Source organism: Octopus sinensis, linkage group LG1, assembly GCF_006345805.1.
Source record: "Octopus sinensis linkage group LG1, ASM634580v1, whole genome shotgun sequence".
Lineage (NCBI taxonomy): Eukaryota > Metazoa > Mollusca > Cephalopoda > Octopoda > Octopodidae > Octopus > Octopus sinensis.
In genome coordinates, this window is record NC_042997.1 from 131,712,054 (window position 1) to 131,729,471 (window position 17,418).

General features: G+C 35.3%; 1 protein-coding gene across 12 annotated transcripts in view; it reads left to right on the forward strand.

The window, feature by feature from the left end:
• Nucleotides 1-17,418, forward strand: part of LOC115212289 (glutamate receptor-interacting protein 2) — a 661,282-nt gene that overhangs the window by 467,371 nt on the left and 176,493 nt on the right. For all 12 annotated transcript variants that reach the window (XM_036504756.1, XM_036504731.1, XM_036504740.1 and 9 more), the window contains one exon: nucleotides 13,145-13,208. In XM_036504756.1, the coding sequence (XP_036360649.1) occupies nucleotides 13,145-13,208 (64 nt within the window). The remainder of the gene's footprint in view (nucleotides 1-13,144; nucleotides 13,209-17,418) is intronic.

Genomic DNA, 17,418 nt, shown 5'->3' on the forward strand with positions numbered 1-17,418 from the left:
TGGTTCCAGGTGCAGTCCCACTGCGTGGCATCTTGGGCAAGTGTCTTCTACTATAGCCTCAGGCCGACCAAAGCCTTGTGAGTGGATTTTGTAGACAGAAACTGAAAGAAGTCTGTCGTATATATGTATGTATATATATGTATGTATGTATGTATGCATGTATGTGTGTGTCTATATGTTAGTGTGTCTGTGTTTGTCCTCCCCCAACATCGCTTGACAACCGATGGTGGTATGTTTACGTCCCCGTAACTTAGCGGTTCGGCAAAAGAGACCAATAGAATAAGTACTAGGCTTACAAAAAATAAGTCCTGTGGTCGATTTGCTCACTAAAGGTGATGCTTCAGCATGGTTGCAGTCAAATGACCGAAACAAGTAAAAGAGTATATACATATATATATATATATAATAATATAGGGTAGAAAAATTATAGAAATGTTTCTACCAGTGGCCTAGCATGTATAAAAAGTCAATAGACAACATATTTTCCATATATAATTAGTGTACATTTAAACACAAAAAGAGGTGACCCATAACCGGTTGTCTTACATGCTAGAAGGAACAATCAAATGTCCAAACCACAGTTAAGAGCAATTTTTTGTGTTTAAATATACACTAATATATATATATATATATATATATATATATATATATATACATACATACATATACATATATACTAGAAAATATATATATATATATATATATACATACATATACATATATACTCTGGAGAAAATATACTGTTCATGAAAGTGTAGAAATAGTGGTATATTGTTGTTACAAACATACTTCCATGGACAAAGACAAAAACTTTGCTCTTTCTCTGAAAGACTCAGGTGGAAACATCTGGAAACTCTTCTCCCAATGGTATACTGTTTAAAGTTAAAACATTTAGATACCATTATTCCAATAAATCAATAATTACTATTCAGAAAGACTTAAGTATATCAATCACATTTTCTCTTATTTCATGTATTTCTGACATCATTCTCTGCCTCCAACATATCCAGCAACTAAAGAGTTAGATATCTCTGTTTTTATTCAATTGTTTACTTGCTTACTTCATTGTCTATTCTGGTATCTTTAGAACTAAAGCAGTGGATTAGTAAACTCATTAGTGTGTAAAAAAAAAAAAAAAATCATTTGTGATAATTTAGTTGTTGCCCTTCATATTTTAAGTTCAAATCATGCTGAGCTCAGCCTTGTCATTCATGTTTCTGGGTTCAATAAAATAAAGCACTAGTCAGGTACTGCATCTAATATTAAAAACTGTTGTCTTATTAGCATGTGGTAACATTTTCATATGGTAGCTTGGCTAGTTACACAGAATCTGGCTGTTGCCAGAGTGTGTAGATCTATGGAAACCTATAGGCATTGCTTCCATCCATATAGATGTTTTTTAGGGATCATTATCATCATCACTATTTAATGTCCATGTTCCATACTTTCAGAGGTCAAATAGTCTGAGTGAATCCAATGTGTTCAAAGACTGCCTTGTGCTCCAGTGTCTGTTTCAGCACAGTTTCTACAGCCAAGTGCCCTTCCTAATGCCAACCACTTTACAACATGGACTGGGGACTTTTTTTTGTGTCACCACTGCACTATTGAGGTTGTTATGCAGTTTGCAAAACTACAAACCCTAGGGGATGAGTAGCAGGGAGTAGTAAAGATAATGCAGTTTTCAGTGGGAGAACAAAAGAGATCATGGTTGAGTACTCTGCAGGAGCTGGGGTGGGGAGAGGCAAGCCTAATGTATGGGAGGTAGGAACGAGTCAGTGTGTAATGTGGATGGAGGGCACAATACGTAGTACTTCCAAAACTCAGTTTTGCTATATAATGTAGGCAATATTTTGTCAAAAAAGAAAAGCAAAAAAATAAAACCTGAAATTATAGGAAGTAGAAAATTTGAATTTTTCTTCAATGATTTCTTAACAAAATAGTGACAAATTGTATACATAGGAGAAGATTCTTTTTAATATGTTATTTAGATATTAAGCTGTATTTATCATGTTAAGTAATGAACAGGCTACGGATTATATGAAAACATATTAAATCTGTTTGAAAAAATAAAGCAGTCAAAATACTCAAGCACACACACACACATGGTTACCTAGCGACATGGCTTCTTCCAGATATTGATGTTATAATAGTAATGCAATATACATTCAACTAGTGATCACATGTAGAGAAGAAATTGCTTTTCATTTTTTATTCTTAAACTTTATTGTAAAAACTGGGTCAGATATTTCAAACATATAAAAGAAATAGAAAGTAGGTATTCAGTGAAAATAGGCATATATATTGCTGCAAAAATTCCAATTAACAATTACCTTATCTTTCACTATGGCTTTTTTGGAAATGATTTTCTTTTAGGCATTTATTATTACTTGCAAAAATCAAACTAACTTTACCAACTTAGAACATACAAGCTACTAGTTAAACATCATCATCATTTAATGTCTGCTTATTCATGCTTGAATGGGTCAGATGGAATTTATTGAGGCAGATTTTCTGTGGTTGGATGCTCTTCCTGTTACCAACTCTCAATTGTTTTGAAGCAAGGTGATATTTTCCCGTAGCTAGACATATTTTTCATGGAAGACTGGAACCAACCTCACTTGTATACTCATTTGTAATACTCATTTACAATCATCACGTGATATCAGAACAGAAGTACATGCAAACACACAAATATATCTCCCTCTCTCTCTTTCCATCTACACACACACACATGAAAGGCTTTCAGTTTTCGTCAACAAAATCCACTCACAAAGCTTTGGTCAGCCTGGAGCTATAGTAGAAGGTATTTTCCCAAGGTGCCACATAGTGGGACTGAAACTAAGACTGCATAACTGGAATGCTATTCTTAACCTCACAGCCACACTTACACCTGCATCCAAACACTAAACTGAAATCCAGTGCTCATTCCTGCATATGCTTTATACGTACTTTCTGACAAGTTGTGGTGCACCAGAGCACTGTATACAATAATTTCATTTATTATTATTATTATTATTATTATTATTATTATTATGTACTTAGGCTCATTATGTATTTAGGGTGCATACTTGATTGTATTTACTTCATGTGACTTAACTCTTGCTAATAAGCTTCAGTACATCCTAGCCAGGAGAAGATTATTTCTGGTTTCCTTTGTGTCGTGAAATCATAGTTAAGTGTTGACCAAGTATTACATCTGCTGCCAATAAAGAGTTTCTTTCTCAGAGTGAAGGACAGATTGTGAGACCTGTGTGCAGGGTGTATTGGTGCTTGAATAGAAAAGATTTGTGAAAGTTGGAAAGAAGTAAGGTAAGCATGCTCTCCTGGTTGTGTAATGTGAGTCTGAAAACTAACGAGTTGAGTGAAAATACAAGAACTAGATACAAAAGGAATTGGCTGCAATTTCCAAGGTGCGTCTGGAGGTTGACTGTTGGTTAAAGAAGTGCCAAGTGCTCCAAATGGATGGAATCTCAATATGGGATGAAGTGATGAAAACAAATCTCAAGATGCTGAAGATGATGACAAAGAACAAGACATGTTTTAAAGTGCTGTGTTGTGGTAAACTCAACCAACCTATTCCAATGTAATTAAGTACACTTCCACTGGATTGTAGGCCATCAGTGACTTTTCCCCACTGTTCTCAACTCTGGGATGTCTATCTGTCTTTAATCAGTCCCATGAGTGAGAAGTTTTGAATTGTCATAAATGCTTCAGTAACAATGTCTTTTTTTTCTACCTAAGGGGTGTTGGTCCTATGCAAACCCATTTTTACTTCTGGGAAGAGGCAGTCCATATAGTCAGGTTTCTATCTTTTGACCTTTTTAACATGGGAGCCCCAACCATGAGCTTGTACTCTGTTGGCCTAGCACTCAGGGTCATTGAAGTGCACAAGTCAACACATCACAATAAGGAGTGGAATTTGTGATGGACCCAAACCATGCAAGTATGGGAAAAAGGGCTTAAAAATTATGCTGGGAATGGTGATGTATAATATCCATATTTGGATCTCTCTCTTTCTTATTTTCTCATCTATTATTCATTCCTCTTCTCTCATTATATTGCTCTGCTAACACTCCATCTATTACATTGCCTGTATAACAAGAATGGCATCAAATTGGATCTACACTCAGTTTCTGCTTCCTTGATATCACCTGACTTTTTTTTATATTTCTCAATCTTCTGCCACCATTATCCCTATCATTGTTGACATCTATTTCTCCAACTCTTTTATGACCACAAATTTTTATTGCTATTCATCACTTTCTCACACATTATTCCTACCTCTACTGCACATGTTGCTTCTGTTCACTCTCCTGGCTTGTATTCATATAGTTATGTTACTCTCTATGTCTCCCTTTACTCTCTCCTTCACTGCCCTCTCACTCCTATCACTCTGGTTCTTTGCCATGACCTTCTCACTCTGGTTCTCTTTCATCACTTTATCTTCTTTTCGCTCATGTTCATTCTATTCAACCTCCTTACTAGCAACTCTCATGTAGCTGTCTATCACACCCTCTCTTTCTTCCATTACTCTCTCTCTCTTCTATCACCCTCTTGTTCTATCAATCTGGTTTCCAGCTTCTGCTGAGTTATCTCCTTCATGCAAATGTCCACTTTACATTTTATATTTTACAAAACTAATGAAAAAAAAAAATAGACAAAATATTGAGGTAAAATGAAACATCAAAATATGGAAAGATTGTACCTCAGCATGATTGCAGTCAAGTGACTGAAACCAGCAAAAGAATAACATGCAAAAATAATGGCCATATTATATAGCTTTGAAAATAGTAATACCCATGCCTTTGGTGTCTCACATTGGCTATGATATAGCTTCTACTTTGATATAACTTTATGAAAAAACAAATTCAATCAATTTTCTTAACAGATTTAATTCAAAGGAAATAATTTTGTAGTAAGCAGATAAATTCTACTTAGTTTCATTGCATTTCATACTTATACTTAGAATATATATTTATGCTGAAAATATAAATCACGACAAAAGGAGCAGAAACTGAAAAATTGCCAATTTAGATAACATAAAAGAGAGAGGAGTGGAATGGCTTTGTACAACTTAGTCAATCTTTGATTTAATTTTCTGTCGGTCATTTTTTTATTACCCATTTCATTTATGATTTTAACCATTCACATGTCAAAACATACTTAGTACGAATGAACTGTATTCTTACTTCAGTTTCCATAAAATAAATATTGAAATTTTAGTTTTTAATGATATTTGACTTCTACTTTTCCAATCATAACAAAGTTGGCTTCAAACTTAGTCATTTAACTCTTTTTATACCAACCGTCTGAGTCCTGCATTAGAAAATGTTGTCATAATCATCATTTAACCCTTTTGATACCAACCCGGCTGAAACCGGCTCTGGCTCTGAGTACAAATGTCTTGTTTTCATAAGTTTTGAATTAAAATCTTTTACCAAACCTTAGTCAGAATTTATGTTCCTAACGCTAGCTGAATGGTAACTAAGTTATTTTACTAAATTCTATATTTAAAATAACTGAGAGAAACATAGAGCATCTCAAAATAAATACAGTAAAGAAAGGGTTAACATCTGTGTTCCATGCTGGCATGGATTGGACAGTTTGGCAGGAGCTGGCAAGCCAGAGGTCAGTACTAGGCTCAAGTCATCTGTTTTGGTGTGGGTTCTACAGCTAGATGTCCTACCTAATACCAACCACTTTACAGATTGTACTGAGTGTTATAACATGGTGCCAGCATGGGAACCAACACAGGTGCTCTTTTACACAGCGACAGCACAGGTACTTTTTGTATTGTGCTGGCAAGGGTGCTCATTGCACGGTGCCAGCATGGGTGATTTTACATGCTGTTGACTCATTGTTCTTAAAATATCTTTAGAATAACAACCTTTAAATTAACACACAACAGAAATTTTGCATTTTGTAATTGAAAGAAGATAATTCTCAATACTTATGATAGAGTTTATTCAGATATTTATTTAAAACAAAGTTTTGGCCATTATTTGAGTTTCACACTCTGTACTGGACAAAAGATTGGGTTATGCTCCAGTAGAATTAGAAATGGTTAATTATACCTTCACAGGTTGTTCCAATATCATCCACTTATTCCTTGACAAACCTATAAAGAAGTCTCTATACAATCACTCAACTTGCTAAGAATAGCAAAGAAATATTCCTTACAAAATAGGTTTGTTGGATAACTTAGTCCTAAATATGATACACCTTTAAAAAAAATTTAGGTTATCAAAGCTAGGATCCTTCTGATCAGAAGTCTGTTTAAACAGTGTTGACCTGGTCCTCAACATCAATAATTCATTTTCAGTTAGAAATCATCATTATCATCATCATTGTTTAACATCTGCTTTCCATGCTAGCATGGGTTGGACAATTTGACTGAGGACTGGTGAACCAGATGGCTGCACCAGGCTCCAATCTGATCTGGCAGTGTTTCTACAGCTGGATGCCCTTCCTAACACCAACCACTCCAAGAGTGTAGTGGGTGCTTTTACGTGCCACTGGCATGAGGGCTAGTCAGGCACTACTGGCAACGGCCACGCTGAATGGAAATATTTGAAAGATTTTTTTTTTATTGTATGTAATAGGATTTTTACTTTGTTTGATATACATTTATTTCAGACATCATTAAATTACTCTAATTTATGTATTTGCACACACACACACACACACACACACATTCATATTTATATAATCACACATATTTTGTTATGCCTTGGGTGCATAAATACACATACTGGTTCTATTTCACTTCTTTTTTATTATTAGTGTGTTGATTAGCTATTTAACCATTTAACTAATTCATTGTATGATTTAATTATTCAGTCAATCAGCTAAGTTTGTCAAAGTTCTTTCATCACCAGTCGTGGCCTCATTAATGACAACAATGGCCAAACAATTAATCAAACAGTCAATTAGTTGATTGGTTAAATCATTAACAAAATGACTAATTAATAATAAAAGAAGTGAAATTGAACTTGTGTGTGTGTGTGATTATTACTGGCATAATGACCCTCTCAGCACAGAAGTTCACATCAAAAATCTTACAAACCAAATACAAAAATAAAATGCATATACATATTTTTCTGGTTTTCTTGTCATTTGAAACCATAACTTCTGTGGTTATTTCAAAATACATATTAAAACGACATTCTTGGTACTGTTATTTTTGTTTTGGTGGTATTTCACAATATAAAATGCTGAATTTGAAAGTAAAATATGTTTCTGAGAAATAGATGGATTTCTTTGGAAAACAGAACTAGATTTGTTCTATTAATCTAAAAATTTGTCTTTCATTTATACACACACACACATACATATCACAGCCATCATTTATGTATTTATATATATATATATATTCAAAAATAAAAGCAGGCATACTTCAACATATGTTTAGAATTACTGTATCCATAAAGAGGACATTGATTTGAAATATATAAACTATACTTTGTCTTCTTCAGTTTATTATTATTATTATTGTTATTATATCTTCTTTGGGTTTCCCTCCTTCCTTTTTAATGAAGTACACATGGTTTTTGTACTATTCCTTTTCTTGGTAAAATAATCCACATTTCATAGTCTTTGAAATATATTTGAGGGAGACTGACATTAATTCTGTGTATGGCATGGAAGTCAAATTGTGAAAAGCTGTTTTGTTTTTATAATTGAAACAGAATCTGTGTGTTTTAATTGATTCCGATTAAATTAAAGTTTATTTATGCAAGGTTTGGATAGTTATTTAGTTCACTTAGTATATTCATTGTAGATTTTCTAAGAAAGGATAAAAAGGGCCAAAATTTGGGACTTATTTTAGGACAGGATCTTGACATTTAAAAAGAATTTTTAAAATGGGTTTACATTTTTTTATACCATGTAAGTGTAGGAGTGGCTGTGTGGTAAGTAGCTTGACCTTTTGTGTCTTCTACTATAGTCTCGGGCCGACCAAAGCCTTATGAGTGGATTTGGTAGGCAGAAACTGAAAGAAGCCCATTGTATATATGTGTATGTATATATATATGTTTGTCCCCCCAACATCACTTGACAACTGATGCTGGTGTGTTTATGTCCCCGTAACTTAGTGGTTCGGCAAAAGAGACCAATAAAATAAGTACTAGGCTTCCAAAGAATAAGAACTGGGGTCAATTTGCTTGACTAAAGGCAGTGCTCCAGCAGGGCCGCAGTCAAATGACTGAAACAAGTAAAAGAGAGAGTATAGGCAATAATATCCCCATCTCTACATGTACACACACACGTGGCTGTGTGCAAAAACAGTTAAACTGCTCGATTGCCTATTAACAATCATATTGCTATCAGTAATAGTGATACACTGACTGGTATTTGACTGATGTTCTTCTGATCTGTAATTCTAATATTATTCAAAGTCTGTAGTTTTAATGTTATTCCAAGTATAAAGTATGAATTTATGTGTTAGAAACTTCCCTTTCCCCATTAAAACTGCCAGAAATTTAAAGACAAATTATGTTGTGGAACTATTTTTAGATCTTGCTGGTTCCTCTCTGTTCTCTGTATAACCATTCATCCATTTATTTTAGATTCAAATGACACATATATCTAGGATAGTAAATGCTTGGGTATCGATTGAGAAGCGAGAACTAATGATTTAAAGTCCATTTGAGCAGAATGTTCCACTGCAGGAATGGCTGTGTGGTAAGTAGCTTGCTTACCAACCACATGGTTCCGGGTCAGTCCCACTGCGTGGCACCTTGGGCAAGTCTCTTCTACTATAGCCTCGGGCCGACCAAAGCCTTGTGAGTGGATTTGGTAGACAGAAACTGAAAGAAGCCCATCGTATATATGTATGTGTGTATATATGTTTGTGTCTGTGTTTGTCCCCCTAACATCACTTGACAACCAATGCTGGTGTGTTTACATCCCTGTAACTTAGCAGTTTGACAAAAGAGACTGATAGAATAATCCAAAAACAAAATAATAATAATAATATCGAATGAGAACCCAGGTTCGAAATTTCACCAAGACGTCTGATGAAGGCTGGAGGGTGTATCAGCTGAGACGTTGTGTTAACAACAAACAGGATGAGATCAAATATCTGTCAAATGTAAATCATGTACATAATTCCTCATTTCTTAAATATAGAGCTCTAGTCTCTCTTATGGTAAAAGGTGTAAAAACACCATATCTGCCCACTGTTTCCACATAGTAATTCCCAGATGCGTTTTTGGCTCTTTAGCCTTCCTCAATTAGAAATACTGAGCACAGGGCAGATAAGGTATTTTTACACCTTTTACTGTAAGAGAGGATTCTTCTTCATGATAACTACAATGAATTTACCTTTAGAAGTTGAAGTGTCAGAGACATGTTCAAACTTACCAAAAGTTTCATTATTTCTCGTAACTGTTTGGTGCTGATGCTGCTATTAGAATGAAAGTAACATTAAAATGTTGGATGTCAAATAAGTCAGCACTGAATCAGTGATATGAAATTGTGGTACCAGAACAGCTGTGCCAAACCATCTCATTCCTCTCTATAAGGTACACTGTGTAGTTGGTGCAGTACCCTGGAGTTTGTGTTAGGTTTCACAGCATTAAGCAGTTGAGAGCGAGAGAGAACGACATTTTCCCATTGAGATAGCAATGAAGATTTTAGCTCAGTGTTGTAAGCTTTGAATCTCAGTAAATGGATTTATGACTGGTGAAGTTGACAAGGAGAAATATCATAAAATAGCTGCACGGTATAATTGGTCTTGAAATTTCTGGGAGATTTTAACACTGTGACAGATATCGGAAATGTTTGTTAGTTATGCACCAAGGAACTTTACTGCTTCGTGGTTTATATTTCTAATTTGATGCAAATTTGGTGTCACTTATCATCAAAGTTACTAAAAGAGCTTGTATGTTGCCATTCAGAACTGCTTGAAATAGCAGCTAAAGATCCTCAAATTACACTATAGCATCTTAATGAGGAATGACACCTTGAATAATTCAGACTAGACATAGTATGCCTAGAAAAGAAATGTTATGGATAGATGGGTAAGTTTTCTCAATCAGCATTGAATTGTGTTTGCACAACAAATCAGAGCATTGAGCCTGCAGGGCTGTGTGGTCACTTGACTTGCTAGAAATAGTAACCCCAATCTCCCTCAAATCTCATCATATCAATATATGAGGGATGTTGAAAAGTTCCTCACTTTAGATAAAAGAAAATAAGGAGAATCAGTTAATTATGATTTTATTCAACTTTTTTCCCTATTATTCAACATATTTCCTTACACTTATTGTAGCAGTCCTTAAGTTTTTCTAAGCCCTGTAAAAGACCTTGGAAGGTTGGGCCTCTAACCAGGCCTTTCTCAATACCTTTAAAGTCAGGAAATTTTTAGCACCTCCTCAAAGAACAGGACGCACTGGACAACATAGTCCTATGTTCCCTATGTGTAGAACAAATGAGTCTGTAATTCCCCATCATCTTCATGTGTGTTCATAGCATTTAGTTGTTTGTGACTACTTTATAATTCCAGGGTACCCCTGTTTGAGATATCCTGCTTTAGAGCAACAACATCAAGTAAATGAGAGAGCCTTCAATTGGTTGCTCAACTTGCTAGAAATAGCAGCCAAAATTTTTTTTTGTATTGCACTCTTTTATCTTAAGGAAAGATAGGGTGGTCAGAGCTGGAATGGCATCTCTCTATATATAAATGGCAAAATGTCTGTGTGTGTGTCCTTTATACAAATCCACAATTTTTCAGTTAGAGGCATTAGGAAGGGCATCCAGCTGTAGAAACACTGCCAGATCTGACTGGCCTGGTGCAGCCTTCGGGCTCCCCAGACCCCAGTTGAACCGTCCAACCCATGCTAGCATGGAAAGCGGACGTTAAACGATGATGATGATGATGATGATGAGGGCTCGCACTTTCTATGGTCATTCAAAACCGTCCAAGGGTGGTCGTGCACATCTTTACATTTCCCCAGTCACCCTGCAAAGCATTTAAAAAGTCAATAGGACTGACTTTTTTGTGAATTTTCTATCCAAAACCCAATCAAAATGCCCGAAACTTGATACGCTACTTGAATGCCAGCTAGCTGTATGTGATTGATCAGAGATTTGGACAGTACTCGCGTGTATGTGCGCACGCACACAGCTGTATATGCATGCACTAGCGCTATAACAAATCAGAGCTGACCTGGAGTTAAACAAATACAAAATGTATAGCAACCTTACTGCTATCAACTTTATGAACTGAAAGTAGGGCTTCAAATGGTCATGCAACAGACCTAGAAAGAGAAGCCAAATGCCCTCAAATCATAATGTTCAGTCTTAAAACAGGAAGGACACATTGGACAGTATAGGATTAAACAGAAAAAGAGAGGAAAACTTTTGATCATATGTCTGTTCCAACAGAGAGCTAAGCTGGGACAAAGTAACAACAACAACAACAACAACAACCACTGTTATCAACCAGCTGATAGTGAGTAGAATGTTCTTATCAGGAATTAATTTAATTAACATTACTGATAATTAATATATTATCACTTCCATCTCTGTATCTCACCCTCTATCACCTCTATCACAAATCTCAACTTAATGCTCCACTTCCTATGTCCTATAATCTTCTTCCACCCCTTATCATCACCTTACCCACTCCTCTATAGCCTCTTAGTTTCAATTTGTACCTGGTTGGCTGTGTTGCTAATTGGAGACTTCTACATTTCAGTGCATAAAGGGTGGTAGTTGTGTAGTTGTTGTTGATGCTGTTGTTGTTTAACCTCAGGTCAGGCATGATGGAGAAGCCCTTTGATCAAAAGCTTACTCATCATGGGCAACATATCTCCTGTCTTTTTTTTCTTTCATATGCAATCTATTTAGGAATATATTATCTTTGTGCATCTTTGCATTTATGTGATAGCAGGGTTTGATTTTAGGAAAATTAGGCTGCTATTTCTAGCAGGGGGAGTGAGCATTTAGATGTCCCCTCATATGCTAGATAGTAGTTGTGGTTGTGTTGGTGGTGGTTGTAGAATGACAGTGGAAGTGTTGTTGTGTAGCTCCAAGCCAACCTGACTAAATATACGTAAGTCACAAAGCTAGCCAGAGCTTAATTGTATGTGGCACCTTGGTGCTCTTTAAACATGTTGCACCTCTACTGTGCAGTCTGTTTTTGTATTTCTAACTTCTGGTGGTGACCATAGCTGAGTTGGAGAAGATGAGCTCTCAAAAGATGCTGTCTGCTCTTCTACCTTTATTATTGGTGCTGTGATGTGCATCAAAGCACAAATGTTTGGAACAAATGACATTCTTGATGCAACTGCTGCTACTTTTGCATGTGTGCATTTAAATAATAATAATAATGAAATTATTATCTACAGTGTTCAGGTGCACCACAACTTGTCAAAAGTTCGTATAAAGCATATGCAGTAATGTACAAATGTCTGGGAAGTGAACAGTGTATGAATCAGATACATGCTTGCATGTGTATGGAGGGGAGAAAATCAGGTGTAGTGTTGGCGAATCTCAGGAAGCATGGAAGTTTTGAAGGATGCAGTGCTCTGACAACTAACAACTGATGTCGGCAGTTTGTTCCATACATCAGCAACTCTTAGCGTGAAATAATCTTTCTGAAAGTCATGGGAGCTGTGCTGTTTTCTGACTTTGTAAACATGTCCACGGGTGTTAGACAAGTGGAATTTGAAAAGGTGCTCAGAGTTATAGTTAATAAGATGGTTAATAACTTTATGGGTGTCTGCCAAGTCAGCTGCCTGACGTCAGAGTTTCCATGTATCCATGCCCAGGGAAATAAGGCGTTCAGAATATGGCAAATGCTTGATGGAGGGTATTCTCTTGGTTGTACGTTTTTTTTATGTTTGTCTGGATTACAAGAGATGAGAGGAAGTGTTGCATTATTCTAGTAAAAGTGTGACATGGGAAAATGAACATTAAATGATGATGATGATGTGGTATACTTTTTAAAAGTGCATCTAAAGCACTTTGGTTTATAGGCTTCATGCTTAATGAGAGGATCATTAAGTAACACAGGATACTTAATGATTCTTTCAGCTCCTAATTGGAATATTTTAATGAATCATTGTATGAAGTTTTTTTTTTTCAACATTTATTTTTCTCAATATTTAAATAATTTTTTAAAATTCGTATGTTTTAGGTGGAGTGGACAAGAATTGCCGGCCTCAAGTTTCAAATCTTCGACCTGGCAGTATTGCACACAGGTAAACAAATTTTTCTCTTTTTTTTTAATTTATTAAAGGCTTTAATCTGTCTTTATGTTAGATGTGTGTATATTTTCTCTTCAATGCCATCACGCTTCAGGACCAGTTTCTGCAACAGCCTGGGTTTCAAGGGCCCACAGCTTTTTAATATTCTCCCAAAAAGTCTGAGGAACTTGCACAAAGTAGATGTAGGGGTTTTTAAATCAAAGCTGGACCTCTACCTGTCAAGAGCTCCAGATGAACCTACCTCATGGCAAGAGGTGCAAATGAGGGTAGCTATATCAAACTCCATGCTTCACCAAGTGCCACATATTAGAGGAGGCTCTTAGTAATAACAGTGTAGCAAAACGGCGGTGCATCAGCATGGCCACAGCTCTGAGCTGAAACTAGAGAGAAAAAAAATAAAGGAGGAGGAAATCTTGTTGATCAAATACACCATTTCATCACACGGTGGCTAGGTGTGATGAAAACTCCTACCCCACTACCTGGTTACTAAGTAGGTAAGAACAGGGAGAGACAGAAAGACTTTCATAGTCCAAAATAATAATAAATTCAATTCTGTGAATTGAATTTATTTAATTTTTTTAGCTCCAAGATGAGAAAGAGGTAGCAAAACTGGTTAAGTACCAAATCAAATTATCCTTACAGTATTTATGTTTCTTTAACTTCTTGGTTCCCATTTTCCTGATTCCAGTCTAATGAAAGGTAATCAAATCACTTTTGATCTGTTAATAAAATAAGTATGAGTCAAGCAATGGGGTTGATTAAATCAACCACATCTCTCCGTATAAAATTTGCAGCTTAAAGTCATAAATTTAGTTAGAAATAAAGAGCTGTTTCCATGCCATTTGTGGGCTTTCTTAGATAGGTGAAGTTAATGCAGCTTTGTACTTCAGATGAAAGTCATAAATTTAGTTATAAATAAAGAGCAGTTTCCATGCCATTTGTAGGCCTTCTTAGATTGGTGAAGTTAATGGAGATGATGTTAAGATTAAAAGCCACTATGACAATTGTAGAAAGGAAGGGACTTCGAGAAGAAAGCTGTTTTGGAGGAGGAATGTTTATGAAGGTTGTTTAGTGTGGTGGAATTTGGTGAATAAAGTTTTGTAAGGATATGAAATGAAGACATACTGTTGCTGAAAATGGTATGTAACCAGTGAGTAATTAAGAGCAGGAACTATTGTAATAATGGAGAAAGAGACCAAGAGAAAACACAGCATATTTCTATGTCATTGATTGTTGAGTATTGGATAGTAGATCATAACTACTGTAAATCCTTGAATATAATCTACATTTTTTCCCCAAAATTTAACAGTCAAAATCCCTAGTGCGTACTATATATGATGCTAAAAATGAAAAATATTTTCTAAGCAATGTCCGAGTCTCTATTTTCTGTCTGGCAATGTTTATTCAGATGCATTTTGTGATGTCAGGCACGAAAATACTTTAAGCTAAGCCTGAAAGCAATGAAGTCACAAAAGAATCATCCATTACTTGCAGTAAACAACATTTATTAAAATAAAAGTATTCAGAACACAGAATAACATGTAACAAAAACAATTTGCAAACATATTTTCATTCCCATATAACAGTTAAGAACATTACCATTATTGTATTACGCATGCGCGGAAGTGTTTGTTCGACTAAGTGCCGCTGGCTTAATTACGCACGACTCAAGTTAGAGAAGAGGTGCATATTGTACACAAGGTTTAGGTTTTTCAGAGGCACAGCCCCACTAAAAATTCCCTGCATATTATACTCAAGGGCGGACTATACTCTAGGATTTACGGTAATCATTTGGTTGAATTGGATGTTTGCTTGTGTGTATAACAGCAGCACTTTCTCAATTATATCAATGGTACTCTAATGTGGGTCACATTCACACATTATAGTTTGTTGGTCTTTTACATGAATGAATTTGTAAATGTAATTAAAAACAAATTTTTTTTTCAATTATGTCCTCCATTCAATTACATTTATTTAATATTTTTATAGTAATTAGACCATATGTTTTGACATGTGTTTTAAATTTTAAGCTGTAGCATACATAAGTAACTTATGTCTACCTTTTCTATGTTGGCATGAGTTGAACAGTTTTTCCTAGAAGTTTTAATGTTTAAGTATCCTTCCAGTCGTCTCTTATGAAATGCAGGGACATGGGGTACCTATTCTAAAACCAGGGTGCACATAGTAAAGTACACATACTCATTCATTTCTGAGATGTACTTGTTTAGCAAAGTGACTTCATCTGAAATTGTGTTGTAACTGAAACAATTGCACTGTGCAAGAGTCATGTTGGCCACTTGAAAACAATAAAATTGTTAGATTTGATTTTACTTATTCCTTAAGAATATCATCATATTCTAGTTAGTGTCACAAAGTTTCAGTACACTTCAACAAGCTGTCACTGGTGCACTTCAACAGCATTTCATGTAGTGGAATTGTATTAGTGACCAGATTGCTGAAGTATGACATAGTTTTTTGACATTTAATAGATAATGCTATTACAATGGTAAAATATTCTATTTGTTGAGTATTATCTAAAGATTAATAATTGAAGAAGGAACTTGAAATCTTTAAATTTCTTAATAAGGAATGCTGAGAGGTTCTCATATATCCACTTTCATAAATAGAAGGGATGTGCTCAAGACCTATCCGTAAAACTCCCGAGACTAGCTAAAAGAATGGTAACGAAACTTGATTTATGAGTTTCCCTTAGATCAAAGAAATGGTCCATATACTTATAGTTGATTAGACTCTGTTAAAGGCACCATGTGACATGGTGTTGTTACTAATCCAAGTGAGAGATTAAATATACTATCCAAAGATAGGCAAATGCCTTCTGTTGAGCTTGTGTTAGCCTGAAGCTATATGAGACAATATTTTCCCAAGGTGCTCTGATTTAGGATTGAACCCATAAGCACATCGGTGCAAAATGAACTTCTTAACCACCTGCCCATATCTTCCCCCATAAAATTAAGCTAAAACGCTTTGAGTGGAAATCAAAATTGAATTGCTGGTCTGAAGGAGAATAACAGTGATAAAGAAGTGAAGAACTGATTTTGTTCAATAATAACACTTTTGAAAGACCAGCTACCAAACAGACTTTGTACACCTATAAATACTGCATCACTAATAGCAGTTAATGGTAGAATAAGTTTTCTCGAAATACGATGCCTTCATTATAAGAAATTATTTCTGTATTTGAAAGAAAAATTCTTTTACATCTTAGGAGAATGTAAATTCATCCAAACTAAACAAAGTGTAGAATAACAAATAAAATGGTTTATTATATTAAAATCTCAGGATGGAAAAATATATTCTCCATTTGTTGATAATTCATTGTGGCAGTGACAAGTTTATTCAACCATAAGAAGATGATGTTATGTTTGGGAGCTTCATTTTTGATCTCTTAGGTAAATACTTAAAACAGATAAATGTTCTTGATTAGAGATGAACACAATTGTTCTACAAGACTTGTTGATAAAAGATATTTTCCAAATTGTATATATGTGTGTGTGTGTGAATCTATACAAGTGAGTATACGTAAATGTATGTTCTCTTTTACTCTTTTACTTGTATCAGTCATTTGACTGTGGCCATGCTGGAGCACCGTCTTTAGTCAACCAAATCGACCCCAGGACCTATTCGCATGAACTACAAGGGAATCTGCAGGATGTGCAAGTGTGTCTGTATGTGTGCATATACACAATAATTATGAAACATTCATGTCTCTCTGCAGTGGCATATGCATTTTGGGGTACACACAATGAAAACTGAGCTGGGATTTGATGTAGAAAAGGGATAAGTTTTGATATGCAGTGGAATGAGAAATCATGGTTGATCGTAATATGAACTCTGGTACTGTCTGTTGTTGTTCAGCAAGACAATATCTGTGTAACCAATAAAAGTAATATCTCAGCTGATAATTCATAGCTTGTCTGTTTTGACAACATTATGGTGACAACTGCTACAACAATTGCTGGTACAATTGCAGCAAGTAGTAACATTGAAACTGTGGGTGACGCCATAAGTTTGTTTATATTATATCCTGAGCACTGAGTGCTGATGGGGCTTCAAGGTTCTGCTAATACCATACAAATGGGGACCTCAGCTAATTGGTTGAGAAAATGAATAATGTAAATTGAAGCTGGCATACTGTGGGAAGATTAGATGAAATTGAGAGTAATCTGTAGATTTAAGCTCACAT